Genomic DNA, 24108 nt, shown 5'->3' on the forward strand with positions numbered 1-24108 from the left:
TAAACTGTAGAGTTGAATTTTAAACATCAAAAGTCGACAGAGCAGAGATCAAGGCAATGCAATTGTTAATAACATTTTTTTTTTTTCACAGTGGCTGTGTTTTTACTTGAGCTGAATCCCTAGAGAGCATTTTGGCCTAGGTAGGAAGCTTTTTGACATTGTAAAAGACAGCCCTTCAGTGTCCTATTTGGCAGTTTCATTTACGCCCCTCCCACAGTCCTGAAATATAACACCTGCTTTCACATTCTCCCTCAGTAGTGCTTACAGTGACCCTGAATCATCATTCACCGAGAGCTCACCTAAACCAAGCACACCAGTATGGGAGCATCGTCCAGTTTACTGGATGAAACTCAATCCAACTACATAAAAGGTATGTGTATAAAAACTCCATATGGTCATACTAAGTCATTAATTTGGTATTTAAAGAGTTTTTTATATTGACATTTAGTTTTCTAATGCTCTAAACTGCTTAGAAGTTGCCTATTTTGTTGTAGGTTTCAAAATATTGCAAGCGTTTAGGAAGAGAGAGTCAATTTTATCGAAATGCATGAGTTTTTTCTAATATCTAATATGGGATGATCAAGCAGTGAGAGATTTATGTTGACTTTGCCTAATTGGTCAATGACTATCATTAGTGTCAGTCAGAACGCTCAGCCTGCACAGCGTAAGAAGGGTACGGCAGAAACCTGTTGGTTTTCTTCTTCTGGCCATTGTGAACTATGTGGGTGGAGGTTTTGGTGTTTGCCAGAGAGCGTAAAGGATTAAAGCAGCTCTGCTATTTGCTCGAATGGAAAAACAACTTGTCAGTGTTTGAGATTCACATCAGTAGTTTGTGCACTTTTGAAATATGCGTTTATACTTGAAGCAAATTAGGCTTTTTTCCATTTATTCACTGAATTTTGATGTATTTAAAGATTTATTCTGTGTAAAACTGCTACATGGGTCATGTCTCCCAAGTATCCTACATTGTGTGAAGTTTTACAACTAGTACTATTAGTAATTTCAAGTGCATAGCTTAATTTAAGACCATTAGTGTTTCACAACCTTCGCAATGAAGACATTTTGTACATTTTATATTCGTTAATTTGACAATTTTATCCAAAGCTATTTACAGAGCATTTAAATAGCATATTATATAAACAAGCTGGACATTCCTGAAATTTTAAACTTGGTATTCCCACATGCACATTGTCAACGCATCAATCAAAAAAGATATGTCTAAATTCCGATAGTATCAAAACCTATTACAAACCTATCCAAACGTTGGCACAAAGTGACCAACAATGGCTTTGACTACACATTGCCATAGTATATTTTTCACAGACGTGTGTAAAATCTGTTTTTTGTCTATTTTTTGTTTTTTGGAGCATGACAAGGCAATGTTAGTATAACAATATTGAATATATAATGATGTCCAGTTTTTGCAGCATAACTGTGTTGAAGTCAAAGACAAATTTCTTAGATAATGTTGTCGTTTGTGCCCAATGGATTTTAAAAACAAAACAGCACTGTTATTTTTATGATTACTACAAGGCAAATAAACATAATGAATAGGAACATAGTTGTCCAATTTCAACTTAAATACATACTAAAATCAAACAAAAAGTGCTTAAGGGTTGCTTAAACAATGTCTCGGTGCTCTTTGGGTAAGGAATTCATCAGAATAAACAGCAAAAGTCAGTCCAAGGCAATCGAAAAAATGTAGAATAAAATATTACAATTAAAATACTTAAATTTTTCCACAGTTTTTGAGTGCCTTGGACTGACTTTCGATGTTTATAAATAAATACTATTTTACTTCATATTCAATTAAATCAACAGAGTTAAATGAGACTTTAAAGCGAAAGTTCACCTAAAACTGAAATTTCTGTCATCATTTACTCAATTTACTTATTTCAAACTAGTTCGACTTTCTTTAGAAGAAAGAAGATATTTTGAAGAAAGATGGAAACCTGTAACCATTGACTTCTATAGTAATAGTTTTGTTTTTTCTATGAAAATCAGTAATTACAGGTTTTCAGCTTTCTTCAGAGCGTTTTCTTTTATGTTCAACACATATAAACGCCTAAAACTACTTGAGGGTGAGTAAATAGTGAGTAAATAAACATTTTTGGGTGATGTCATGCACAAACACAAATTAGACAGATTCCTGAGCTCAATCTAAAGTGCTGTGATTTCACGCCTAGAAAGGTAAAAGAGAGTGTGTAGTCAGCAGCGGCTCACTGCCAAGGAGGTTTTAAAAAAACTTTCCCAAACACATGTGCAGGTGTTTACGAACATTCCCTTGTCAAACTTGTACTCTCGTTGAGGTGTGATGATAGAGAACTGGCTTTACAAGTCATACAGTGTTATAAAATGCATCTCGCATGCATCAAGCATCTCGCATGTCAGAGCACAAGAATTCCAAACATCTCAAATGACGGTTCCATCCAAAACAACCATGAAGAGATGTTGCTTGAGAGAGAGTAAGAAATAATCTGTACTTCACCCCAGTGTGAATAACGTCTAAATATAAATCTAATTTTAACTAGGAATCTAAAAATGTATGAAAAAGTAACATACACATGAGGAATCTGAGAAATTAGGAAAACAAAAACTGCAAAAAAAAAAAAAACGTAGCTCCTGGGACATATATATATATATATATATATATATATATATATATATATATATATATATATATATATATATATATATATATATATATATATATATATATACATATACAAGAAAAAATATTATCAGACATACTGTGAAAATTTCCTTGCTCTGATAAACATAATTTGGGGAATATTTAAAAAAAGAAAAGAAAATTAAAAGGAAGGCTAATAATTCTGACTTCAACTGTATGTGTGTGTGTATATACATACATACATATATATACACACACACACACACACACACACACACACACACACACACACACACACACACACACACACACACACACACACATATATATATATACATACATACATACATACATACATGCAAACATACAAACATACATACATACATACAAACATACATACATACATACATATATGTACACACACATAGTTGAAGTCTGAATTATTAGCCCCCCTTTTAATTTTCTTTTCTTTTTTAAATAATCCACAAATTATGTTTAACAGAGCTAGGAAATTTTCACAGTATGTCTGATAATATTTTTTCTTCTGGAGAAAGTCTTATTTGTTTTATTTTGGCTAGAATAAAAGCAGTTTTAAATTTTTTAAAAAACATTTTACAGTCAAAATTATTAGCCCCTTTAAGCTATATATTTTTTAGATAGTATACAGAACAAACCATTAATATACAATAACTTGCCTAATTACCCTAACCTGCCTAGTTAACCTAATTAACCTAGTTAAGCACTTATATGTCACTTTAAGCTGTATAGAAGTATCTTGAAAAATATCTAGTCAAATATTATTTACTGTCATCATGACAAAGATAAAATAAATCAGTTATTAGAAACGAGTTATTTAAACTATTAGGTTTAGAAATGTGTTGAAAAAAAATCTTCTTTCCATTAAACAGAAATTGGGAAAAAAAAATAAACAGGGGGGCTAATAATTCTGACTTCAACTATATATATATATATATATATATATATATATATATATATATATATATATATATATATATATATATATATATATATATATATATATATATATATATTTGTCAAAATGGCATAAATATGCTGGTAAGTTTAAATGTTGTAAAGTTCAAAATGATTTTAACATTAATGTAAGGTTTAAATAGAGCATATTTTAAGTCATTAGAAGATATAACTCTTCATGTACTGTAAACCATAACAGAGAGTAATTCTAAAGATGAATCTATGGGAGCAGTGACGTTATAACATTTTTAAGTATTTTGATTCATTGCTGTTACTGTGTTTTAGCATGATATGAATGCTGTATTGACCAAACCCAGAATTAATTAAAATCACATTGACATGTAATAACAATAACAGTCATAACTAACACCTTTACCTGGATTAATTATATCGCATGCCACATATTTGTGCATGTTATATCCACAGAGTGAGATTTAACCACGTATTTTGCATTAGATTGATGAGGTCTGAAAAGCAGAAAATACTGACAACACTGCTGCAATGTTCAGGCAGCGGGAAAACAGCCTAATTAGCTATAAACACACATTAATATTCTCTGTTCACTGCAGCATTGGTTAGTTGGTTTTGTATGTGGTTGTCAGAAACACAGTGTTCCTTTCAGTGATCTTTTGAACCAGACGTGTTGCACATTTAGACAGTCTGCTGTGAGTTTTCTCTCCACTTACCCTTGGACTGTGCCTCTGTTTTGTATCAGATGTTATTGTGGGTTATCAATTTGATCTCTCATTTCTGAATTTAGGACAGCTGTATTTGTTCTTTCTTCATGTGATATATGCGCCTGTGGAAATAAAGAGAGATCTTGTTTGGAAATTTCATGAAGCATTTTCTATAACATAATACTTAGAATAAGGTTTCATTTCAGTTAGGTTCAATGAAATACATTAGTTAACTTTTTTAGTTTATTTGAAATTCAATGCGTTTTTAAAGGTTATGAGTGGCCACTTAATAAAGGATTTTTAGTTCAATTTATTAACAAAAGATTATTAATTAATGTTGTCAACAAAAACAAAGATTTGAAAAAAAGATTTGAAAGTAATTTATATACCTAAAATGTTGCGTAATAAGTGAATTAAGTCCTTTTTTGTATAATTTCGCTAGTAACGTAGCATGTTATTTGTAATGCTCCACTCCACAATATACAGTTATTGCCCCCTCCCCATATTAATAGCCCCTCTGTTTATTTTTTTCCCCCAATTTCTGTTTAACGGAGAGAAGATTTTTTCAACACATTTCTAAACATAATAGTTTTAATAACTCATTTCTAATAACCGATTTATTTAATCTTTGCCATGATGACAGTAAATAATATTTTACTAGATATTCTTCAAGACACTTCTATTATAGTGTCCACTTCTATTTTAGTCACCTTAAAATTACATTTAAAGGCTTAACTACACTCTCAGAAGTAAAGGTTCGCGAGCTGTCACTGGGGTGGTACCTTTTTAAAAGGTACAAATTTGTTCCTAAAAGGTCCATATTAATACCTCAAGGGTACATATTAGTATTTAAAAAGTACAAAAGTGTTCTTCTTAAAATTTGTAGGTACTAATATATACTTTTGAGGAACCAATATGGACCCTTTAAGTACAAATGTGTACCTTTTGAAAAGGTACCACCCCAGTGACAGCTCCTGTACCTTTATTTCCGAGTGTAGGTTAATTAAGTTTACTAGGCAGAATAGGGTAATTAGGCAAGTTATTGTATAATGATGGTTTGTTCTGTAGACTGTCTAAAAAATATATAGCTTAAAGGGGCTAATAATTTTGACCTTAAAATGGTGTTTACAAAATTAAACAAAAATTGTAAGTATAGCAAACGTAATTATATAAGCATCACATGATGGAAACAGAAAAAACTCCCCACCCTCCGTTATGATAAACAGTCCCACCCCAAATCAAATGTTGCATTCATATTATACATATAAGCTCATGCTGAACAATACAAATAAAAATGACATGACTGTTTGAACTCTAGTCAGTTTGATATTGTAATGACCTCGCAATTGTGTTGTCTTGCAGAACAAGTGGACGAGAAACTGAAGGATTTTACACCAATTTATAGAAAACAATATTCCGTGGCTTATCGTTCTCAGATCAAAGATGAACTTGAGCAGCGCAAAGAGGAACACACACAGTTCCTTAAACAACGGGTAAGATCAGACAAACTGTTAGAAGAACAAATGTTTTCACTTGTTATGTTTGAAAATCAGGGTTATTCAACCAAAAACTCTTCTGAAGTTGTCTAAAAATGTCTAATATTAAAATAAACATGTCTGACAAGAACATACATAAAGCTTTTTTATGCTAAAAGAATCCTTAAGATGACAGTACGGTTGTGTTTGAATAAAACCTGATTTTTACTCTTGTTCTTTAAACTTCTTAATACATTTCTTGCAAATTTAAAATAGAAATGTTATTAAGATTGCTATTAAGGTTAGTAGGTAACTTAGAGACTTTTTTTTTCATAAAATAGCAATGTTTGTTAATCCAAACAAAGAAATCTGTATCATTCATTCAGTATTTATGCTTCTGAGATCAACAAGTTTATTTACTGATTTAAATAACTGTTATATTGAACCACTAAGCCCCCTCCAGAAGCTGGGAAGATGCTGTTTGAGGAGATTGTGTGGTACTTTGATGACGGCAGAAAGTGGAAGGAGAGATTTATCGTGATTCGTGCCTGTTACGTTTTGGAGATCCACGAGAGCTATAAGGTAAGAGCCACCATCCACCATTTGACTGAAGATAAAATGTTTCCCAACATCTCACACCTGCTTCCCTGCAGTCGTTTTTGAAAGGTGCGCCTCCACAACAGAGACTGATGCCTACTGGGGGCACCATACTGACAGCTGAAGACAAATACATGGAACTGATTGACCAATGCTGCCCTTACACTAAAAGTGAGTAAATGTGATTGAGTTAAATAAGAGTACATGCATTAAAAGAGCTGATTTTACACACTAAATGTGCTACAAACTTGGTAAACTTACAGGTGAGTGTGGTTTGAGTGTAGATGGACAGCAATTAGTTTAATTACTTTTACATTTACATCTAATTTTCAATAAAAAAAAAATTACTGCATATAGATTTAGCATTAAATCAGATTTAGCCCAACTAATTCCTCTATAATCTTATGAATCTTGCATAACTTGAATACAGTTAAAGTTGCAAATACAGAGATACTGCATGTATGTATGTATGTATGTATATATATATATATATATATATATATATATATATATATATATATATGTGTGTGTGTGTGTGTGTGTATGTACGTACGTACGCAGAAACTCAATGCATTTAGGCATGTAGAGAGGGTCAAGACGATCTGCTGCAGTTCAAAATGAGCATCAGAATGGGGGAAAAAGGTGATGTAAGTGGCTTTGAACGTGGCATGGTTGTTGGTGCCAGACAGGCTGATCTGAGTATTACAGAAACTGCTGATCTACTGGGATTTTCACGCACAACCATCTTTAGGGTTTACAGAGAATTATCAGAAAAAGAGAAAAAGAGCGGCAGTTCTGTGGGCGCAAATGTCTTGTTGATGCCAGAGGTCAGAGGAGAATGACCAGACTGGTTTGAGCTGATAGAAAGGCAACAGTAACTCAAATAATCACTTGTTACAACCGAGGTATGCAGAAGATCATCTCTGAACGCACGTCCAACCTTAAGGCAAATGGGCTACAGCAGCAGAAGACCACACCGGGTGCCACTCCTGTCAGCTAAGAACAGGAAACTGAGGCTACAATTCGCACATGCTCACCAAAATTGGACAATAGAGGACTGGAAAAACGTTGCATGGTCTGAGTTTAAATTTCTGCTGCGACATTTGGATGGTAGGGTCAGAAATTGGCATCAACAACATGAAAGCATGGATCCATCCTGCCTTGTATCAACGGTTCAGGCTGCTGGTGTAACAGTGTGGTGGATATTTTCTTGGCACACTTTGAACCCATTAGTATCAGTTGAGCTTCCTGTCAACACCACAGCCTACCTGAGTACTGTTGCTGAACATGTCCATTCCTTTATGACCACAGTGTACCCATCTTCTGATGGCTACTTCCAGCAGGATAACGCGACATATCATAAAGCGCAAATCATCTCAGACTGGTTTCTTGAACATGACAATAAACATGCCACTGTACATGACACTGTACTCAAATGGCCTCCACAGTCACCAGATCTCAATCCAATAGAGCACCTTTGGGATGTGGTGGAACAGGAGATTCGCATCATGGATGTGTAGCCAACAAATCTGCAGCAACTGCGTGATGCTATCATGTCAATATGGACCAAAACTTTTGAGGAATAATTCAAGCACCTTGTCGAATCTATGCCATGAAGGATTAAGGAAGTTCTGGTTAAAGGGGGTCCAACCTGGTCCTAGTAAGGTGTGCCTAATAAAGTGGCTAGTTAGTGTATATTAACGGTTCCTGTTGGCTTACTTTATCGACAAAAATAAAATGCCATGGGAGTAGCCATTTTTCTTTAAGCAAAATTCTTCAAAGTAACTTCTTTTGTGTCACATTTTGACTAAATGTGTTCTGATGCAGATGACCGGGAAGATTTTGCACCTCCCGTGGTGGACATGCCAGGTCAATTCCCAGTTTATCTTAGACTTCCATACCGCCAGGATTCATACTTCTGCTTCAAAGATGAGGACGCTCAAGCTGATTTCATCTCCCTCTTATCTGACTGCGTTCGCCACCAGAACAAAGGTAACATTTTCACTGCAATGAAACCCAAGTCAAAGTTTACAAAGGTGTAACCCAGTGAAAGGTGTATTGTAAAGAATAAACCCGAAAGGAAAACGTATGCTTGGTTTAGCAGATTATCTCAAGAAGAAGACGTGTGACGTTAAAGCTTTCCTCAAAGCCTTTCAGCTCTACCGGCAGGAGAAAGGCCAGTATGAATCGTGGGATATGCTCATTGGCAGCGATGTGCGGGTAGGTGCCTTTCCGTATCTATGCTGGTTCACACTGAAAGCTGAGTAAACAACATAGCTTTCACACTTTCATCATTGTAGTGCGGCATGGAATGTTCTAGCTGTTGAACATTTTACTAAAACAAAATCCTAAGGGTAATTGATGTGTTTTGTAATTAAATGTGACAGTTATGACGGTGTCTATCATTATGGGTGAAACCAATTTATAGAAAAGAATATTTCTTTCCCTTTTTTTGATACATATTTGATAGAATTTGGCACGTGCCCCAAATAATTGACTGTTTCTGTGCTAAATGTCAGATTGGAATATAAAGCACGCCTGCATATTTTGTCCTGTTGTTTAACACATACAGTTACACATGCATTATCTAAAAACTATCTCCAAAACCTGAAGTCACACACTGTTACATCAGGACAGATCATTGCATGGAATTTCAACAATGCTGCATGCATGGAGTTTCACTCTGCAGTTTCACTTATTACAGCCAACATGACAATGAACTATCGACACAAGTGTGTTTCACACATTTTAAACAGCTAAAAGGAGAAGGCAGGCTAAGTGGTGTAATTCCAGAAGTGTTCAGAAGATCACAGCATGAACACAGAAATATGTTGTGGTGCACATCAGGGGTGCGTTTTCCAAACAACAATGTAACTTGTGGCTGAACTATCATAGTACGATGCATCATTTGGAAAAAGAACAATGTAGTGACGAGTGTTTTCCAAAACCCGTAGCTTCTCTGTTGCAGATCCAACGTTTGAACCACACTAATTAGAACGTAAAAAGCCCATAATGATGCTCTAAACCGAGTGGTAACAACTTCTTTAGAGAAGAACCCCATCATTTCTTTGTGGAAATTATATTGTTTTACACGCAGGCATTTAAAAAAAATCTAATATTAGTTATGGTAAAAACATGTCCTCGCTTTCCATATTAATTGAAATATGTGTAAATGGCACATATAGGGCTTATGTTTACTTTACAAATATTATTGAGAACGTTACATATTCTATTCTAAATTAACATAAAATCACTTACAAAAGCTAACACGTATTCTAATATCATACATAAATCATATAAATAAATAAACAATTAGGCAATTTATTAAGAAATAAAATTTTATTTTTATTATTTATAGGGAAATGAAGAAAATCCTACTTTAATAAGAATATTAATAAGATTAATGATGAATATTATTATTATTATTATTTTAAAGAAGGATATTGTTTATTTATTTATTTTTAAGTCTACTTTTACAATTTGACGCATGCAAACCACTGCACAAATGTTCTAACCAACAGGCCCATGTCATATACACTACAGATACATAATAAATAACCAACTACAACTTAAAAGTATTAACATATTCTATGTTTTTTGTTTTCACAACCTTTGTAGAAATAACGCAAATTCCGCTTTTAAATTTTAGGTCACCTACAGCTTTCATCATGAGCCATGGCTGTGTTCAAAATGACATCAATGTTTTCAAAGTGCACTGCGAAAGGAGCTCAATTGTAAACATGAAGATCGCTAAAATTGAACTGTAAAATACTTTGAAAGCAAATTACACCTAAGAGTGATGACTTTAATGCTTTTTAAAAAAATAATTCCAAGTTTAAAAGTTAGAATGTTCTAAACAAATAGGCCATAGGGGGAATAACTGGGAATAGAACACAGCCAGGAACTATCTTTGTAACTACAGCTCTAGAGGTGTAGTTGCAATCGTACAAGTTTGCGATGCAGTTTGCGGATGGATTTGGGAAATGCCAAATCAACAAACTATGTTTGAAACGATGCAACTTGTGACCTTAGTTGGTTAACAATGGTTTTCAGAAACCTCAGTTTGGTTAATGAAAAGGATCATTCTGACTGAATATGTTTTATGAATATGAATATGAATTAGTTGTGTTTGAAGCAATTTTAAAATAGTTATTATTACAGAATTATTAATATAATAATTATTGTTGTATTAAACTGCTTGTATTTTTTGTATTGTTTATTTTATATAAAAGCTTTAAAGTGAACTACAGTTTTAATTTAATTGTATGTAATTATTTCATTTTTGGTTTACTATTTGATGTAAAATTATACATATATATGCATATATTGATCTCATGGATTTTTAACTAAAATCACTTTTGTTACATGAAATGAAATAAACATCAACTAAAAATGTGTTTGAGTCTAGTCTGTGCAACTTGATGTTTAGCTACAAATAATATTTCTGAATCTGTGCTTGTGTGTTTAGGGTCTCGCCAATCTGTTCATGGAGGATTTGATGCCTTACCTGGAGAAAGAACTGAAGAGCAAGAGGACAGACAAGAGGAAAGCGTGGTTTGCGGTGCGTCTCTTTTATATTTTCATCGTCTACTTCATAGTTACCCAATAGCATTGCGTTTCTACAACCTGCCCATGATACAGAAACTGGGGTGTGTGATGTTGATGTAAACATCAAATGCCCCACACCCAAACAGCTTTAGGCCAGAAATGTCCCTTTGGTGTTTCCTAAAGGGTGGAACAAACCAGAAACATACCAGAAACACATTACATTCCATAGCTGTGATTACAGACAGACAAAGAAGAAACAAAGAATGATTAATATGGCACTTATGAAGCTTATGCAATTTTGATTAATGACGTTGACCCCTGCCATTTTGTTTTATAGACTGTTGAATCTGCTTATTTCCTGCTGCAAGAGCATCTGTTTGACAGGATGACCACACTGAAGGAAGAGTGCAAAAACAAGGCGAAACAACAGGAGGCGCTCATGCGCTCAGATATGGACCAAATCACCAACTCAAGAACTTACCTGGAGGGAAAACTACAAGGTACTTGATCAAATTAAATCTAAATATGTTCATGATTTTAAAAGGCTTACAAAAATGAAACACTGTCAAACAGGCAGAACTGCATACATATCGCTGTAATATAATATACACTACCTCAAAAAGGTACCTTCAACGGTTTGGGGTCAGTAATACACACGTCATCCACATGAATTATATATATATATATATATATATATCCTTGTTGAGCAACAAATGCTTCTTTTAAAGGAATACTCTGCTTTTTTTTGGTGGGGGGACTTATTTTACAAGTCACCTAGACTTGATTCAGGTTAGCCCATTAGCATTTCAGTCAACCAATTTTTTTACAAAGAATTTTAATATCTTTTTTCCTATTTAAACCTTGACTTTTCTGTAGTTACAATATATACTGAGACCAATGGAAATTGAAAAGTTGATTTTTTCTTTGCTGATATAGATAGGAACTATAATCTTATTCTGGGGTAACAACCAACAAACTTTTTCTGCCATACTATGGCTCCAACCAAGTGGTCTAAGCACACAATGTAACTACAGAAGAGTCAAGCTTTAAATAGAAATATTATTGAAAATCTTTTTTGAATGATATACAAATGGTCTAATCCGATTCAATGATTTATGCTAAGCTAAGCTAAAAGCTTCTGCGAGTCCCGGAAAGTGGCTAAATGGATTCAAGGACAGTTGTAAAAACATATTATCAACTCCAAACATTTGAACTGTCGTGTTTGGAAAAATATTAAGTGGCCATCAGTGAAAATCACTTTATTTTGGTCATAATAATTCATGATTTTTCTTTTTATCTCCTTACCTGGGCAGCCATGGTATCCGAGCCTGCAACGAAATACTGCACAGAGCAGGTACAGCCTCACCTGCCAGCTCTCTTGGAGGAAGTGATGGGTCCCATCAGCCTGGGCTTCACAGAGGCCAGAGATTTAAGCGAGGGCATGATGGAGCAGCTCTGTGAGGACTTCCAGGATCCTCAGCAGGAGGTGGAACTCCGCCAGGTCAGAGCAACTAATACATAGATGATTAAACACCAGAAAAAGTCCACACCACTTTCTTCTGAAGCCAAATTATTTCCTAAAAAAACACAATATTACTACACTACAGGTGAAAGGTTTGGATTTATTGGTTTTCCTTTTTTAATATTTTGGATTTTTATCAATGTCAAAAAGTTTTTTTTAACTTATGGACAATAAACTACTGGACATATTGGTATCGGACAATAAATGTATATTTTTTAATGATAGTGTTATCTGCTTCACAAGAAAATTAATTATCAGCTACAAAATTACTTTTTTTTCCCACTCATGTGTGCTGCATTTTAGAGACGTTTGTGCTCGAGGGAAGGCAATATGCCAATAGTTTACACTATGTAAAAAATAGACATTAGGAGACTATTTCAATTTGATAAAAAATTAAATCTTAGATTATGTTGATCAAGATTATAATGTTTAATTGCAGTTTTCTTTATTTTCTGCAGCTAAAATGAAATCAGTTGTCCACTGTATTTGTATCTGTTCATTTCCAAACATAAAAGCTATTAGTTATAGGTAACACGCTGGCAGGACAAGAAGTTGTGACAAAATAATACTGGACAAAGAATAAACTGAACTCATGGGTATAAATACACAAGACATACTGTAATTAAACTGAATACATACAGGGGTGTGACAACAGGTGGAACTAATAAACATTAACAAACAACGGGAAAACAGAACAAAAGAAACACATGACGTAAACAGAAGCACATAGAGCACCACATGACACAACAACTACATGAACACAAAACAGACACACCAGACTCATGACAACATCAGATTTTGTTGTTTATTTATTTATGCTTATTTTTAAAATTGTAATAAAACTTAAAGGGACTTAAAGGACTTATTACTTAAAAAATAAAAGTATTAATCATTTTTGTCAGTTATTAACCTAAAAAAAGTCAACTAAGACATTTATAAATGTTTCTTTGCCATCAGAAAAATGTTCTTATAAAACGTATTTAAATAAAAAAAGCATCTATTTCGAATTGTAACAATTTTGTCACAATGTTTCCGTATTTTACTGTATATATGATCAAATAAACACACCCTTTATAAGCATAAGAAACTTCCGTCAAAAATATTACAAAATCCCTTAAGTATTCCAAACATTTGACCAGTGGTGTAACGCAAACCTGCATACTACAACTCTAAAACTCGAAAGTGATAAAACAACTTATTTTCCTTCTCTCTCTCTCTATGAAGGCTCTGTTTAAGATGAGTAAGGCTAATTTACAGAGCTGTTACGAGAAAGTGAGTGGACTGAAAGATCACGTTCAAGAGCTGCAGCAAACCTTCAACTATTCCATCAAAGGCCTGGTGGACAGCACCGAAATTGACTTAAAACAGGTACTGTACCCTTACGAAACCAATACAAATCTGTTTTAAAATTAATTCTGGTTCTAAATGTGTCAATTGTGTGATTACCGCAGCTAATGGAGAATGTGGAGTACTCCTTTGAGCTTCTTGTAAAAAAGGCTCTGCTGGACCCGTCAGTCAATTTTTCAGAGGCAATGCAAAAAGCTTCCGACCGAGTTCTGAAAGTAAGCATATCACTTTACAGTCAAAAAACTCTGTATCAGACTGTATCAGCTTGTTTGATTGAGTTTTACTTTGTCTTAAAGCAATTTGACTATGACAGCAGCACAGTGAGGAAGAGGATCATTCAGGAGGCTTTGGTTAACATTACTCTTCCCAACATCAAGAAGCATCTGGCCCCATCCTTTAAAGAGGTACAGCGCATTTAAAGCAGTTGCAATCTGATGGATATGTATAACAACTTAAGTAAATACATTATATCTTCTACTCACCTAATACGACTTTTCTCCAAATGTACTTTCAGGAACTACCCAAATTTGAGCAATACATTTTTGCTGATTATTCAAACTTCATCAGTGTGGAAAATGTGTATGAGGACGTTATCCAGCAGATACTGGAAAAAGATGTCAGCACGGGTAAGTCGCAGAACGTCTTGCTATTCAGTATTAGATTATTTAAATCAGAGTTACAGTATTAAAACCAAATAAATGCATTTTTAGGATGAGCATGATGATGTCACATTGATGTACAGTGGATGCAAAACGTTTTAAGAAAAAATTGGTAACACTTTACAATAAGGTTGTGTTAGTTAATGTAAGTTAATGCATTTATTAACGTGAATAAACAAGAACAATACATTACAGATCTTATGTTTGTTAACTTTCCCTAATGAAAATACAGTAGTTCATTGTTAGTTCATGTTAACTCACGGTGAATTAACTAATATTAACAAGCATGAATTTAATTTTAATAAAGCATTAGCATAGGCATTAATCAAAAGCATTAATCAACTATGATTAATAATGAAACCTTATTGTAAAGTGTGACTGGAGCATTTACTGTACACCATTGACATCATTTTCAACTAAAAATTTAATTTTAACAAAAGCATTTTGAAAATTACTTTTGAAAATTACTTTTGTAAGTCCAAGTTTTGGAAAATGATCATTAATTAAACTAGAAAAAAAATAGAAAAAAAAGAGTCAGCACACCTCAGCTCCAAACATAAAAAAAATTAATGACAAAAAAATCTTTTGTGTTTTTAATACATTGTTGCTGTATAAGCACACCATTAAACACTTAAATTATTTCTTTAAATTATAAGTGATATTAGCATCCAGATATCTTTTTGGTGCCAACAATATATATGTGAAGTTAAATTACTAGGCCTCCTGTAAAATTTCAATTCTTTTTCAAGCAAGCACATTTTCACAGTATTTCCTGATTTTTTCTTCTTCAGAATGTCTCATTTCTTTTAGTTTGGCGGGAATGAAAGCAGTTTTTATTTTTTAAACAATTACTTTTAAAGGGCACCTATTTTACCCCTTTTACAAAATGTACGATAAGCCTTTGGTGTCTCCAGAATGTGTCTCTAAAGTTTTACCTCAAAACACCCATCAGGTTATTTATTACAGCCTCCAGAATCTGACCATTTTGGTGTCTGAGTACAGTGTGGCTGTTTTAGTAGCCTGTGGTTTTAAATCCAAATGAGCTGCTTCTCCCCACCCTACGTTCTGCTTTTCCTGCGTTACATCAGATAAACAGCAGTCAGTGACAGCGACAGTCATGGATGAAGCTGAAAAACAGCTCATTAGTCAAAAATAGTACGTTTATTTCATGTATTTGTGGTGGAGTTTTTTCAAGCCTGTCTGAAACGATGAGTCCCACTCAAATGCCATTTGCAGTACTCACATATTAGTGGTGATCCCAGCAGTTAAGAATTACATAGCAATTTCACTGTCTTTATTATATATATTCTATGTTAAGCTGCTTTGACACAATCTACATTGTAAAAGCGCTATCTAAATAAACATGAATTTAAATAGCGGATTATAATCGCACCAAAACGTATTAAAAGGTAAGTGAATTATAACAGTGCAAACTTTTCTGTAACCGTAGTGGTGCTGTGCACAATTTGTTTAACCCTTAAAGGTTACGTGCTAACTGACTGACTGACAGGTGCGTGATGCGTGAGGCTAGCAAACATGATGTAGCTTTCAGTTATGATGAACAGTTTCCATAATTATACTTTATAAATAAGGGTCAATGGCTCTGCATATTATGACTTTATCTTGCTAGAGTTTATAGCTGTTTCAGTTTACTTCAGGATGCATTAATGCCGCTCTGTAGGTCTATTAGAGACATTCATAAATATTCCTAGCAAGTCTAATAAATGCATACTCATTACATAAACGCAAATCACACTTCAGCAGCGTATATTTGAGGGCGTGCAAGAAATTTTGTGCACAAACAGAAAATTGGCGCAAGCAAAGAGAATCACATGCTCTTATTAATGTAATGTAATGTGTATTTATATAGCGCATTTATTGCGTATTACATGAATGCAATCTCAACTTGTAATACTGCGCTCACGACTTTTGTTATTGAAATAACGTCATAGGTAGTTGGTAGATCTTTGTGAAAAAAGGCCTGCCGCCACAGCTGGAAAAAATCCTAGACGAAACACTGAAGATGCAGTTTTAAAAGCATTTTAAACTTATAAAAATTACGGAGAGTTGAAACAGATATTTTAATCCTAGTTTCTTTACAAAACAATGTTCTGTGGACATGTGTATACATGTTATTATAGAAACATGGCACCTGTCAATCAACTGGCAAAAAAGGATGGGGAAAAGTACTTTTAAGTCACGTTGTGGTGGGCCTCAAAATCACTGGGATTTGGGTCATATTTTAACTTCAACAAGATATTTTAAAAAGAGACTTGTTGGGTTTATATTACTCCAATATGAATATGGACACATTATACCTACACACAATTCAGTCCAAAAAGCTATCAAAAGTTGTTTTACATCATAGGTGCCCTTTAAGGTTAATATTTTTTGCCCCCATTTCAAAAAAGTATTTTGTTCTTGCTTGGTCACATAACAAGCCACTGTTGTCCAATGACTTGCCTATAATTAACCTAATTTGACTAGTTAACCTAATTGACTTAACCCTTTAAGCTGAGCACTATTTTGCATAATAATTAGTATAATAGTATGTACTGTCATCATGGCAAAGACAACAGAAAAGTTTTTAAAACTTTTGTATAAAAATGTGTTGAAATCTTTATCGATTGGTAAATATTTGAAAAAGAATTCAAATTTGACAGGAGAACTAATAACTTTGACTTCAACTGTAAATAAAAAATGACTCATTTAGATTTAAGGTTCACCTATTCTCAAATCTGATTTGTGTTTTTGACTACCAGTGGTCAAGGAGGCAGCCAGCAGAAAGAAATACAACCTGATTACAGAGAGCAAATACAAATTCAGCGTGTCCAGCTTATCCTCCACCCCCCCAGGATCAGCACCCAGCAGCCCATCGCGCTTAAACACCTCCCCGAGCCAGCGATCACCACTCCCGCCCTCCCCGCTGTTGACCAATGGCCTCACAGCAAACAGATCTGTGACTGTTCACTCGCCAAACTCAGAAAACAGCACTGCCATGGGACGAATCGATGAGGGAGAGAACAAAATACCCACGGAGGGATCCATCGATGATGTATTTTTCACTTCCGAAATGTCAAACGAGACCAAACCAGAACACAGAAGTACCACAAACGCCAAGGAACCTTCAGTCAGTTCCTCTCCTGTTATTGTGATAACAGAAGCCAAAGAAATCCCTTCAAGTTCAGCAAAAGCAGGGGACGGAAGTTTATCAGACTTAGCCAATAAACCCACAGAGATCATCAGCCCGATCTGCAAGAATTCTGCTGAAATGGAGAAGTTCATAGAAGTGATGCAGTCAGATAATCCGGCCCCGACTAAAGCAAAGATAAGTGATGAAAGCACACATCCAATCACTGTTTGTTTATCTATTGAAGATGCAGAGGCTGGGGAAGTCCACAAAAAAACGACAGGCAAACAATTCACGGATTTTCCAGAAAAAGCCCCAAAATCTTGCTCTTCACTGCACCTGGAGGATAAAAACAGGCCTCTGGATTGTGTTAAGGAGATCCGTGACCTGGTGGTGGAGGTTATTGAAATAGAGGACACAATTGAACCCTACGAAGACAGTAATGATGATAAAGATGATGATGATGAAGACATTCAAAGGTTTCAGGAACTAGAAGCTACCATTTAAGTGCACAAGACAAACTGTACATATTGAAGGTTTTTTGTAATTGTAAAGGTAATTATTCTTTATTGTACTTCTAGTTTTATTGCAATTGCAAAGTTTGGGGTCAATACGTGCTTTTAGAAGATTTTCTATCCGTCAAGGATGTTAATGAAGTGACATTACATATATTTATATTATTTAAAAATATATATTTTTTACTTACCAGCTTTCAATGAAATTTGAAAATGACATTTTACAGTTTCCATAAGAATATTAAGCAGCACAACCGTTTTCACAACACAAGAAATGTTTAAGGACCATTTGAATGATTTCTGAAGAACGACTAAACATAAAACATTAAACAGGCATTTTAAATTATTATATGCAATATTATGGTTCTTACAGTTTTGTTTAATTCTATAAATCCAACCTGGACACACATTCTTTTAAAACACGTTTAAACCCCAAACTTAAACTTAAAAAAATAAATAAAGAGGATTAAATGTTCCTCTATCCAATGAAGACTATTTATTGTGCAGAAGGTAATTATTCTTTATTGTAATTATAGTTTTATTGCAATAGCAAAGTTTGGGTTCAATACGTGCTTTTCAATGATTTTTTTAATCATTAAGAATGTTAATGAAGTGACATTACAAATATTTATATTATTTAAAAATATATTTTTCATTTACTAGTTGTCAATGAAATCTGAAAATGATGTTTTACAGTTTCCATAAAAAATATTAAGCAGTACAACTTTTTAGAGGTGAACATAAGGCATGTTTAAGGACCATTTGAATGATTTCTGAAGAATGACTAAAAATAAAACATTAAACAGGCATTTTAAATACAATATTATTATTCTTAAGTTATTTAATTCTATAAATCCAACCTGGATATACATTCTTTTAAAATAATAATAATAAAAAAATAAACGTATGAATCCCAAACTAAAAAACAAAACTAGTTTAAAAGGATTAAATGTTTCTCTATCAAATGAGGACTGTTTTTTGTGCAGAAGGTAATTATTGTTTATTGTGATTATAGTTACACTGCAATTCCAAAGTTTGGGGTCAATACATGCTTTTCAAAGAAATTATGCATTTTTACGCATCAAGGATGTTAATGAAGTGACACTACAAATATTTATATTATTTAAAAAATCTAAATGTTTACTTTTTTAACTTACTATCTGTTAAAGAAATCTGAAAAAATGTTTTACAATTTCCATAAAAATATTAAGCAGCACAACTGTTTTCAGCTGTGAACGTAAGACATGTTTAAGGACCATTAGAATGATTTCTGAAGAATGACTAGAAATAAAACATTAAACAGGCCTTTTAAATGATTATATACAATAGTATGGTTCTTACAGTTTTTTATAATTCCATAAATCCAACCTGGATATACATTCTTTTAAAACACGCATCAATCCCAAACTTTAAAAGAAACTAGTTAAAGAGGATTAAATGTTTCTTTAGCAAATGAGGACTGTTTGTTGTGCAGAAGGTAATAATTGTTTATTATTATAGTTTCATTGCAGTTCCAAAGTTTGGGGTTAATACGTGCTTTTAAAAGAAATTCTACATTTTTATTAGTCAAGGATGTTAATGAAGTAACACTACAAAAATTTATATTATTAAAAAAAACTACAATTTTAGTCAAAGAAGTCTTACATTTCTTACAAGAAATTCTTACATTTGTTTTAAATTCTATAAATCCAACCTGGATACACTTTCTTTTAAAACATTTATTTAAATGTATCAATCCCAAACTTAAAAAAAAAAAAGTAGTTAAAGAGGATTGAGAAGTCCTACTGAATGAGGACTTTTTATTCAGTGTAATGTACATACTTCAATGTTGTTTTAAGCTAATATGTACAAATGAATTGCTATGTTAGCATTTAAATAATGTATTGACCAAATTGTAAAATAAACACTCATTTGTTTTTAAAAATGCTTTAAAAGGAACTTAAATTGTCATTTGTAGGCCTGTCACAATAATGAATATATCGACTTATCGCACAACACATGGACTTGACCTCAATTATTTTGGGTGATGCAATATATATTGCCCATAGATAATGCATATTGCAACACTGATTGTGCAACATCTCTGAGGTGTCTGTGTCAGTATAGTTAAACAACGCTACAATATTTACTATAAAATACTATAGTATATTTTCATGTGGGTGTCTGAAAACTGAAAACAGATCTGATAGCAGATATCATAACCTCTGCTACTTTTTACCTTGTACTTTTTTATTATTTATTTATTTAGGATATGCGTCTTCACATTTCGATTCCAATGCCTAATTATTACATTATTAAAATTAGATGAAATATTCTTAAGAACAAAATATCATGTGTTCTTTGAAAGAGTGTACTTGCATTGTGATGATATTATATTGTCATTCTATCATTAAATAATGAGTGGCATAAAATGGTCTTAAAATGACAATAATATCATTTATCACAATATATTCTGGTTTAATATATCGTACAACAAAAAATAAATATCATGACAGGTCTAGTCATTTGAGCAAACCAGTCCCATTGGGCAAAAAAATATATAAATCAACCCATTCAGACAGTACATTTAAAATGAGAGGAAAAAAAAACTTGAACATTGACCCAAAATGCAAAGCTGCATCAAAATCTGCCATGAACCAAACCTGACTGTTTAACCACAGAGCCACGGCGCAGGCTTGACGGGTGTGTTCGCCAAAGAATCTGGCTCTGTAACATGACAGTGCTGTTTGTACATACTTGACTGACACAGAAGATACAGAGAACCACTCAAATCTTTTTTTTTTTTTTTTACATATATAGAGATTAAAAGCTAATATTTAGTTCTGGGCATTACTAGACTATCAATTGTGACATGGATCAACAATAAAAACACTGTCCATCAATACTTCTTTAAATAAGCATGAACGCCCTTTAAGGGAATGTTTAAATGATGGGAGTGAATGATATGAATGGGACGCATGGAATTTCATCACAATTAAGCAAGAGTAAAAACATCTCCATCTCATGTTATTCATAGGAGTTACAAAAAAAAAAAGACGAAGAAAATGTGTACACATGTTTTTCTTTGTATTTGATATTGCACCACATTAAATAAAAAGGCATTTTATATAAAACAGTAATTACGACAAAATTCCCAGGCACTAATGAAACTTAGTATCATAAATACTAAAACGCACATCGAAAGAACACTTGAGTTTGGCTACATTACAAAATGCGTACGAAGTAGATAGCAGTGCACCATAATAAGCCAAGATGTGTACAGTATCAAAGGCAAAATAACAGGCAACATTGTTTTGCACAATCACATTAGTGTAATAAAGAAAGTTTTTGTTCCCGTTGTCACTATGATGCAGTGCATTTAAGACCTGCTGTATCTAAAACGCATTTAAACCTATTGTAATTCCATAGGGAGACCACAGTGGGGCACCACTTTCATTGAAATGACAATTATGGTCAGTCAGTGTATGTAAACATATGCAAAAGTCAAGAGAATCCTATTATAAATGAAAATAATGTCATTGTTTGCTCATTCTGCTGTTGTTCCAAATCCATTAAGATCACAAAGATATGTTTATCATATGAGGCAAGTGTGTCTCTTCAGAGGACTTGGATTAAACTGCAGTTTATGAATGTTTTCAAGCATCAGTGATTTCTTTATGAAACCTTTGATGGAGAAAAATATGTATATGTTTAAACTCGAAACAACGTGAAGTAGAGGATATGATGACAATTGTACATGTGTGGCTTGTACAATATTTCAGTTTGATCCAATGTCATGCAGATAAACAGATTTTATGTACACGTTGGTGTTTCTAATGCTTATACTGTAACTTAACTCACTGAAAGAGCATGCAACTGAAATCCTTTTGCTATACTGCACAGAAAAGGCAATCTGGCCCCCCAGTGTTTAGTTTCCTCAGTGTTAACAAGCAATACATAGTAGGCTAAAGCTGAAACGACACCATCTAAGCTCAAAACGAGGGCTGCAAAAAAATCTTGGTTGAGAACATTCTGCTTAAAACACATTCAGACGTGAAATAAATAATAAATACCCACATATTTATAGTAAGAAATATTGATGATGAAGGAAATCAGTAGTCTCGCTTTCACTTGAAATGATAGAGAGACCTAACTAGCATTATTTGAGATCCATTTAATTGGTTTTCAGCGGTTTCAGGTTTTCCTGACTCTCCTACCGTGACGCAGTATAACCGTAATAAAACTGCTCATCAGGTCGAAAGCCGTAAGCTGTGGCGGGACGTGTTGAATTCACCCCAGTCTGTCCATAACCGTCTGTCAAAGAACTGGAGGAACAGAAAAAACGGATATCTGTCAACGTAAATCATGCATCAAACCTAACTCATTATAAAATGGCTTGTAAAAAGGTAAGATAAATGCTTTAGGCATCACTAGATGGCGCTCTGGTTCTGCAAACTAGATGAAAACAATCTGCTTCAAAACTACACACCAAAATAAACAAACATTTTTTCACACCAGGAATGGTTACAAATTAATTACAATTACTTAATTACATTTAACAACCAAGAGAGTTAAATTAATTGTTTAATACAAATGGATAAATTGATACATATTGTGTATTACATTATTTTAAAAGGAGCAATACAATCATGTCACATGATATAAAATAATAGGATGTGATGTATTATATAATGCATGATATACTACAAGGCACTCCCCATGTCAGACTTTTTCCAGTTAAATTATTTCCAGCAAAAATTAACCGTGATTAATCACATCCAAAATAAAAGTTTGTTTTGATATCATTTAAATCAGGGTACTGTGTATATTTTATTTTGCATACATAAATACACACATCCATGCATATATTTGAGAAAATGTTTATATTTAGATATAAAATGTATGTGTATTTGATACAAATTATTTATGAATTCAAATATCAATGAAACAAAATTGTTTTGTGTAGTTTTGTTTCTATAATATAAATACAATTCTACAATTTAAATATTTACAATACAAACACATATATTCTGCCAAAACAAACTTTTATTTTGTATGTGATTAATCATGATTATTTTTGCCCAGCACTAATTATTTCATACCACAGTGTTCAACAATTAAAATGTTTCTACATTTTTATAACCATGAAAATGATATACTAAATAATATATGATGTTATATTCATCAAGGCGAAGGAGCAATTGGAACATGCCACATACTATATTAAAATGATTATATCACAGACAGCGGAGTGTTCAAATTCAAACTTAGTTAGCATCACATTCAGTCAATGGATCAATCAATAAATAAATAAATAGAATTGTATGTAATTCCTCGATGTAATTGGCCAAAGTCTCATAAGCTGCAATAGATTGACTAGTATAATCCACCTCTTAATTAACAACACACACTCATAACTGTGGCCTGTCCTCTTAAAATATGAGTTGTTTGCTTTACCCCTTCCAGCTCCCATAATGCTGTGTTGTTTTTAGACCAAATCATTTCCAGCGATCGGTTTCATGTGTTTCTCCCTCCCTCTCCGGGCAGCAAGCCTGTCTTTGCTCTCTGAGGAACATCACTGCCCGTCTGGGGAAATTTCAGACTCTGTTAAAAGGCTTGAGGAGCAAAGGCTGGATGTCGGAGAGTTTGGGTGAAACCGAAGCTTGTAACTAACAGAGTAAGTTGAAAAGAGTTGATGGGAAGGATAAGGAAATGTGTTGTAGTTTAGGTGATCAATCCAAAGAGTGTCCAGGTAAGAGACAAGCCTAAAAAGCTGTGTGTTTGTGTTACAGTACAATGATCATCAGAGTGAATCATTCATCAAAAAAGGGATGCAATAATCCTTTCTAGAAAAACAAAAAATCTTCTGTTTTGGAAAATATGACATTTCTATTTCTATTTTTTTCTTTTTTGTGTGTCTAGGTTGTTTATTTGTCTAATAATTTAACCTAAAACAAAGCAATTACTCATAGAAGTAATGTTTGGCTTTCTACATTGTCATTATTTTTACACTTAAGAAGACAAACAGCACATT

At 33.4% G+C, this 24108-nt stretch overlaps 2 protein-coding genes across 3 annotated transcripts in view; one reads left to right on the plus strand and one right to left on the minus strand.

The window, feature by feature from the left end:
- The first annotated feature begins 266 nt into the window (after nucleotides 1-266).
- niban1a (niban apoptosis regulator 1a) lies at nucleotides 267-18604 on the plus strand. 2 transcript variants are annotated; one of them, XM_056445650.1, is made up of 14 exons: nucleotides 267-370; nucleotides 5665-5795; nucleotides 6231-6359; nucleotides 6431-6545; nucleotides 8202-8366; nucleotides 8476-8594; nucleotides 10843-10935; nucleotides 11260-11422; nucleotides 12236-12423; nucleotides 13669-13812; nucleotides 13896-14006; nucleotides 14088-14195; nucleotides 14306-14417; nucleotides 17213-18604. In XM_056445650.1, exons 1-14 carry the CDS (start codon nucleotides 319-321, stop codon nucleotides 18085-18087), a joined length of 2505 nt encoding a protein of 834 aa, XP_056301625.1. In that variant the 5' UTR covers nucleotides 267-318; the 3' UTR covers nucleotides 18088-18604. The 2 variants fall into 2 exon arrangements, with proteins under 2 accessions (XP_056301625.1, XP_056301626.1); XM_056445651.1 differs by having other exon boundaries at nucleotides 8479-8594.
- Nucleotides 18605-21140: 2536 nt separating this feature from the next.
- Nucleotides 21141-24108, minus strand: part of kifap3a (kinesin-associated protein 3a) — a 36807-nt gene continuing 33839 nt past the window's right edge. Inside the window, exon 20 of the mRNA XM_056445652.1 lies at nucleotides 21141-22399. Coding sequence (XP_056301627.1) covers nucleotides 22288-22399 — 112 coding nt within the window. The 3' untranslated portion in view covers nucleotides 21141-22287. The remainder of the gene's footprint in view (nucleotides 22400-24108) is intronic.

This window comes from Danio aesculapii, chromosome 20 (assembly GCF_903798145.1).
Source record: "Danio aesculapii chromosome 20, fDanAes4.1, whole genome shotgun sequence".
In the NCBI taxonomy this organism is placed as follows: Eukaryota; Metazoa; Chordata; class Actinopteri; order Cypriniformes; family Danionidae; genus Danio; species Danio aesculapii.